We start from the raw sequence: 7,765 nt of genomic DNA on the forward strand, positions 1-7,765 counted from the left end.
AGAGGAGGAGGAAGGGGGTATGTCTGTGATGACAAGTAATCATCATGCGTGCTCAGGCCCTGCTTTCCAGGAGGTGACTAACTGTCTGCCTGCCAATGGGAAGCAGTGAATTAACTCCTTATTTTGCTTTCTTTTCACACACAGCTTTTGCTTTTCCTATTAAACCGATTTTAGCTCAATCCTCCAGTTTGCTGGCTGCAGTCAACCCAGCACACTAGGTCATGGGAAATCTGAGCTAAACCTTGTGGGACTACATGAATCAGACTCAATGGATAATACAACCTTTCTTATTATTAGGAAAATACATTGTGCGTCCTTTAAACAAACACTAAAGTGGACATGTAACACAGCCTGTAAACACTACAGCAAGGAGTCACTTGGAGAGGGCTCTGGGTTAAAGATGAGACAGATCGACCATTCAAATCATTTAACTCCTCAGCAATGTACCATATGATTGGCACTTTTAATTGCTTTTACCTTTTGTAAATAATGAGTCTAAAGAGGTGTCTTTAATTTGCCTTTATTCTTAGGTCAAACAATATCATCACTGAATTAAAGAACAAAGTTACTGGTTGAAATACAAGTGTGGTGTGAGACAAATATGGAAGATAACACTTTGCAAATAAATTAATACAGAGTAATTGTCTTTGCATAGTTCAGAAGTGAAAAGTAGGAGGCAGCAGTGCGCACGTGCTGTGAACTGACACATACCACCAAGAAAACTCAAGTTCCTAGATGAACTCTGGCAGCTGCAAATAAAACAAACCAAACCAAAAATATCCCAAACCTCAGAGAGCACTAACTATTAAAACCCAGGCAGAGAGGGAACTAATGAGCTTTTTTCTTTTCTTTTTTTTTATTTTTTAAACAGACCATGCTGCAGAAGGAGTGCTTTCTCTACAAACAGAGATGCTTTTAGATAATCTGCCTTGGCATCCCATAGCCTGTCATACCCGACTGTGATGCTCCTTTGTTGCTGCCCATCTGAAGGCCTATTACGTTCTGTCCCTGACGAAGCTGTTCCTCTGAAAATCCTCGTCGATTCTGCTGTGCTTTCCTGTTCAGATACACACAAAAAAAGCAACATACACTCATACTATCATTCTGCATATGCCCAAAGGATCACGAAAAGGCATGTGAAATTGGCTCATATTAATAGGCATGTCGCCTGCAATGCAATATTTCATTTGCACCACCCCATGGGCTGGACAATACTGGCTGGGCTAATTGCTTTCCTGCGGTTAGGAGTAAGGCATTAGTCGAACATATACCCCTTATTCCAGAACCTCAAGAGACTTACCCAGCAGCCAAGACAGGTAAAATGTTTATGTAGTGCTGCATATAACAGACATGATGGCGTTAACTTGTGTTAAGCAACGCTGTAGTCCATAGGATCTGATCAATGAGACACTCACCTGTGCTGTCATACGAGTTGATACCCACCTAGAGCAACAGTACAAACTGGTATAATTTAACTCAGCGGAGTGAATAAGAGCTGAATGTACCCAGAGAAACAGTGGGACAGAGAAGTGACTTGCTCATTTTCACAGAGCCGACAATGGTTGCTCACAGGACAGAACAATTGCTCTGTTGCCATTTCCAGATCTTTCTCCTCTAAGCAATAGACTTTGCCCTTTGCACCTGTGTCTCAACTGTATGACAGTCCTTTATCTTCTGTCAAAACATACTGACCACTTTTGTTCGGTGTCCCTGGTCCCTAAAGCCCTTGGATCAATGAATCTTTGTTGGAGTTTAAAAGGAGCCTCTTTTCCCTGAAATCTGCACTGAGGGCAGAAGTGGCAGTTAAGAAGTATGAAAGTTTGTACTCTGATGCCTTGTGAGAAACTGTTCACCTTGGATTAATCTTGCATTTATGCAAGATGGGGAAAACCAGTAATTTTCAAGGAAGAAGGATCAGTCTGTTGCTACCAAACACGCCGTATGAATCAGCAGAGCCCCAGACTGAGGGAGGTTTTTCAATCAGCCAGATTCTACTCCCACCCAGGTACAGTCTTTCTCCCTGCTGTGTCTGTTCGTCCTGCGATCAGGTTACCCTGCAATATAGCATCCTGTTACAGTTCCCCTTTCCTCCCCACCACTAGATGAGAATGCTAGATTATGTGCCTGCTGTGATTGAAAACCATGAACACGATCCTCTCCGTGAGGGTCTGGTCCTGTACTGTGCTGAGCATCCTGGCTCAGATCCAAAAAAGCACTTAAACTCTTTGCTAGGCTCAGGGTGTTCAGGACATGCAGGAGAAGAACCCATGTCAGAATGGAAGCCCAGCAAAGCAGAAAGGTGAGAAAGATCCACAGGAAACCAGTACTGACCCGTCATTTTTCAGAACGGTTCTCCGGTGTAATTGTACAGACTAGTAAGAGGGCTTACGGAAGCCCATCACAGGCTCTCGGATCCCACAGTCCCTGCCGTTTTGGAAGGAGGCATGCAGAACCGCAGGAGCCTCAGAAAACAACCCTCTCTCACTGCTGCTTTATTTCTTTTCCAGAACACTTACACGGGCACCAAACTACTGCCAGGATCTCCGGGAGAGGATGTTTTTAGAACTACTCCTATTACCTAATTGAATCTCAGGTTCACTGTGTCTGCCTTTATTTTAATTAAAATCCCAGGAACACATTTTTTTTTTCTTCTCTTTCTTGCTACAATTTTCAGCTGCGTTGAGGCGTAATCCACAGAAAGTTAAAAAGTAACTCTGAATAGGGGAAAAAAAAAAGAACTGCAAAGAAAAAATGAGACTAAATGATAGGCTAATAAAAGTTGATTACAAATACAGTTTAGAACATATAGTGTTATTTCTACCATATAGTGTTATTTCTACCATTATAAGCACCACATTGAGTATATGATGGTCTAACAGAGAACAAAATGTACTTATGTTTTGCTTTTAGGTTGGTGGAAATGGCCTTAATTGATACTGTAGAAGAAGGGGTGAGGGCAAGTTGATGCCCCTAAGTGTCTCACACTTGGTCAGGGTCTGTTTGGCCTGTCTGCCATCACCTGGCATCACCTTTACTGCAAACTGAGCCCACCACATCTGTTAACTCTTTGTGCCAACTTTGCAGCAGTGACGCTTGTGGACAAATCACAAGTAATAAACAGTCATAGATCCATGAACCTTGCTACGGCACATAAGGAAGGGGGAATCTGGCCTGGTGGGCCTCGGTATATGAGACGCTGGCAATGGAAAGTTAAACGGTTTAGCTCAAGTGTGAGGGTATCTTGATCACTGTAGCATGGATACTCTTATTCCATTTAATCTTGACTTCTTTCTGCTTAAGGTGATTAAGAATCAGTCTGAAAGCCCTGGCTCATGACTAACACTGGGTGGCAGTGAGAGAGCTTGATCTGCCTGAGGGAATGGGTAAACTACTCATAGAACAAGCTCCTGATCTGCAATATGTTATTTCCTTATAGAGATAACACCAGTTTTCCATAAGGCAGTGGCTATAAAATGGTATTTCAGGACTGCAATAGATATGGATTTGCTATCCAAGCGGTACGGGCAGGACAGACAGCTAGAAGAAGAGAGGTGATCACATCATCATTTATGCCAATGAAAACTGTTCCCACCCACAATCAAAAGAGTCCATGTAGGACTTTGTTTTACTTAAATAAAATAAATAAGTCTGTCTGGATCATTGTGATTTCATGTCTGGTTTATATTAAAGCATGTAACTAGATTTTAACTTAATTTTAGACCAAATTATATTCCATAAATACAAATTTGTGCACTGTATTAAGTTAAACTTATTTTCTATAAAGAATGCATAGGAGTTTGCACTTATTCATCTAAAATTCAAGTCTCCCTTAGCCTCAGTTACACCCAGTTCAAGGTTTAAGACGAACCACGTGAAATTTGCTTTACTTATGCTAAGCCTCACCTAGACATCAGAAAATTCATGGAAATCAAAGACAAGCAGCCCACAACACTTTTTGCTAAGACACCTCAGCCATTTAGGTGTAAGAAATACTCTTGAATAGCAGAATCTCATGTCACTAATATGCCTATGGGGCAGGAGAGCTAACTGTGGGAGGATCTCCTTTTCTTCCTGTCCCTGCCTCTCAGCCTCCCTAGGCAAAACAAATGGAGTTTTAGAGCAAATAAACACCTTTGCCAAGATAGACAATTCTTCACAGATAAGTGGTACTCCCCAAGAAATAAGATGACAAGGAAATGAAATAATTTTTTGGTTTGACAAAAAATGGAAAGAAAATTCAATGCTTCTCTTTGCTTGGTAAAGGGTTTTGCAGACATCCATGACAACCTTGTCTTCATTAGTCTTTCTGTCTGTTATCTGTTGTGAAGCAAAAGTACAGTTTTTCCTGCCAGCTACTCTTAGGACACACATATCTGCGTGGCTGCTGCCATTTTTGTTCCCTTTTCTTCATAAATGGATAGAGAGGATTAGCTGAAGCTGCGAAATAGATGAATGTAATCAAAACTGGTAGCTGAATTTCCTAAGTATCATTCCTCTCCTTCTAGGGAACAACAGGGATAGTGTCAGTGAACAAGAACATTATGTCTCCTCTTTAGTGATAATTGGGGGCCCCACATGCAGAAAAATTCTATGAAGATGCCTCGAGCAGGATGCTGCACTCCTCCCTGTGTGCATTACCAAAAGCCAGTCATCCAGCACAGTCCCCATGCATGTACACACATATCCAGACCAACGCAGCTTGCAAAAGCCTCATTCAAAAGGGGCACCTCCAGGAAGAAACCAGAGCTGGAGCCACAGGCAACATGGTCCTTAGTCCTGTCCCACCTCCAGGACAGAAGGGACACATAAGGTGGTGTGACGAGGCTACATGAGAAAAGGCTGTGCTCCCACAGGGCTCCTCCTTACTAGCCCTGGTGTAACTTTAAGCCAACAAGGTATAGTAAGACATGGGTCTGGCAGTGATGCCGATAAAATTCAGAACCAGTGAAGGGTAGAAAATATTGCTGCCTGGTTGAGTCTTTGCTTCCCTCCTCTAAACTCTGGAGACAAAATCTATTACAAGGCAATTTGGGGAGATTCTTCCCTTCTTTCCCCAGTAAATTTCCTTTAAAGCCTGAAGACAGACAATATTACCAACTTCCCAGGGAAGACAGCTCTGAGCAGCTGTGCTTTGGACTTTACCTGTGAAACCAGGATGGATCCCCTTTGTAGCAGCCATCATCCTTAGTGACTGCCAAACTGCCTAGAGCCATCAAGGTTCTCTGCACTGCTGCCATGTCCTTCCCTGGAAAGCCAGACAGCAAAATTAATATAAGAAATCCTTGCACAACAAATAGCTTGGCACACTTGTAAACAGTCTTATCCAATGTATTAAATAATTACCTCAGCTTTCCTGAAAAAGTGCATTAATAACATTATAAATGATATTTTACCATTGCTGAAATTGAGGTACTGATATGCAAGAGCTTGTTAAAAGACATGAAAGGAATAGCGTTAAAGCAAAACTTAGCAATTCAGACATTTCCAGGTTTCCAGGCCCCTGGCTATTCTAATGCCTTCCCCCACACTACTTTAAGATCTTCCAGATAATCCTTTTGGCAGAATTTTCTACTAAGAAGAGATCACTTTGGTATAGAGAAAGAATGGTAACATACTCAGTAAAACGTGGCTGAAGGAGAACAGTGTGTTAGATAACATTGCTCTGTCTCAGTTTCTTTACCTGTAAACTGGAAAGACTAATCCCACCATTTAACCCTCACCAATTCCAGACAGTCCCTGTGCTAACAGAGCTCACAGCAGTCCTGAAATGCTGCCGTGCAGGTAACTCGTACCAGTCCTTCCCGATTTAACCATCAAATCACCTCCCGAATCCCTCCTACTGGCTTCCTTTCTCAGACTGCCAACAGTCAATACTCTGCAGTTTCATACTTTCAGTTTCCTACCATAAGTGTTTCTATGAATCTCTTCCTTTCAGTTTTTCCTCCTTCCTGAAATAATTTATCTCGATAACAGATCTGACTTCGACTGTAAGTTCTTCACATGGGAAAACAAGTAATTCATAAAAACAGGAGATACTAGAGAAATGATGATGATAACAGATTTCAGAAATACCTCCAGTGGACTAATATTAATGAAAATCACTGTAGACCAGCTGGAGTGTAGAGGCAGGCAAGCATTGCATACTCTCTGTTGATGTTACGCATCACCCTGACTACAGGCAATGCAGTTCAGGGCTTTGGTTCACACAAACCTAAATGTGTAATACACTGGCTGAGGTGAGGAAGACACCCTAAAACTGAAAACATCTAGCACCTTCCAACTGTTGCTGTCATAGAGCCTATTAAACTTTCTAGCAATCCCGTCTGCAGGGGACCATTTGCTCAGAGAATAAACTGTCAGCCATCCGGAATCCTTGTTTTACTGTATTTGTTCGTGCAAACGGAATCAGACGGGGTCCTTGCTTAATAGGGCAGCTGAATAGCCAACATCCCCCACGCACACGTACACAAGCACACATGGAAAAGCGCGAGGCAGAAACACTCAGAGCTCCCCGAAGCAGCAGATGTACCATATGCTGTGACAGATGTCACAGCAACGTCCTTGGGATGCCTCCCGTATAACAAGGAGTAGGGTGACTGGCTGGGATGAAGAGGGATGTGAAGAAGGATTTAAAAGTGAATGAGCTGAATAATGCCAGCAAGAATAATGCCACAGAAAAAAAGAAAAACAAACAAAAGACGGGAAGCAAAATATAACGATGAGCCCCGCGGAGCCATCTGGCAGCACCCACCCCACGCTCTGCACTCAGCGCTGCCTTATTTGTCATTGGTGAGTGCGAGACGCTGCAGGGGAAAAACAGACTGAGTGGGAGATGAATGTCACGTGACAAAACACAGCCATGGCCATGGCCCTACATTGCAGAGCCTCCTTGCTGCATGAGGGCAGCTATGGGTAAGAGAAGATCCCAAATCCATGCAGTCTTGCCCTCTTCTAATGAAGGAGCTTGATAGCTAGCACAAAAAGATCTGTGAAAAATTTTCCATTTCCACTGAAAGAGTCACCTAACACTGCAGCCACCCGACAGAAGGGATCATACACATTCTCTGAGGCTGGGCTTGACTGGAGTTGCAGAAAATTGCGGTCAGTGCCTTCCCTCAGCTCCAGTACTTGTTCATTGACAGTCAGGTGGGTGCAGTCTCAGGCTCCCTGAATCATGCTGCCGGGACCCAATTAGTTGGCATTTCTTTTGCATCTTCAGTGTCCTCTGCAGTGTGCTTTGAATAGCACAGCCTCGTAAGAGATCTTGGCACTGCCTGCACGAGGAGGAAGGGGCCTCGGCTCACTTCTTTTGCTAAGCCTTTCTCTTTGGGGGAAACCTGGCTGGCTGGAAGGCCTTCTTCTCCAGGTCCAGAAAGGGGAAGGTTCCACCCAAGGATTGCGAACTGTTCTGCATAAGCATTCGTAGTGCTTTTTCATAAAGGCTGAACAAGTACTCAGAGGTAGAGCTGCCTCTTGCCTGTCTGGAAATATACCGGGGAGATATGTGTAAAAAACAGTGAACATAATACCTTGGATATGGATTAGGGAAAGCTGCTCAGGACAGTATGTTTGAAGTAAGAAAGAACCCAAAAGTTGCAGAAATGAAGAAAAACGCACCAGACAGACTGAGAGAGTTTGAAACAGCTGACAGCATATTGCATCCTAAAACATTTCCATTAGTTGTTAATAAGAATTTCAAAGCAAAAGCTCTTGGAAAACAACCAGTGCCAGAGAAAAGCTGTTTCAATCACACTTGCTTTTCTTT

At 43.0% G+C, this 7,765-nt stretch overlaps 1 protein-coding gene across 2 annotated transcripts in view; it reads right to left on the reverse strand.

Moving 5' to 3' along the window:
• Nucleotides 1-503: 503 nt before the first annotated feature.
• The window catches only part of TAGLN3 (transgelin 3), an 11,321-nt gene continuing 4,059 nt past the window's right edge, over nt 504-7,765 (reverse strand). For both annotated transcript variants that reach the window (XM_010135074.1, XM_010135075.1), the window contains 2 exons: nt 5,143-5,245; nt 504-1,057 (listed from right to left, as the gene is read on the reverse strand). In XM_010135074.1, coding sequence (XP_010133376.1) covers nt 916-1,057; nt 5,143-5,245 — 245 coding nt within the window. In that variant the 3' untranslated portion in view covers nt 504-915. The remainder of the gene's footprint in view (nt 1,058-5,142; nt 5,246-7,765) is intronic.

Source organism: Buceros rhinoceros, unplaced genomic scaffold (genome assembly GCF_000710305.1).
Source record: "Buceros rhinoceros silvestris isolate BGI_N320 unplaced genomic scaffold, ASM71030v1 scaffold16754, whole genome shotgun sequence".
Taxonomy (NCBI): domain Eukaryota; kingdom Metazoa; phylum Chordata; class Aves; order Bucerotiformes; family Bucerotidae; genus Buceros; species Buceros rhinoceros.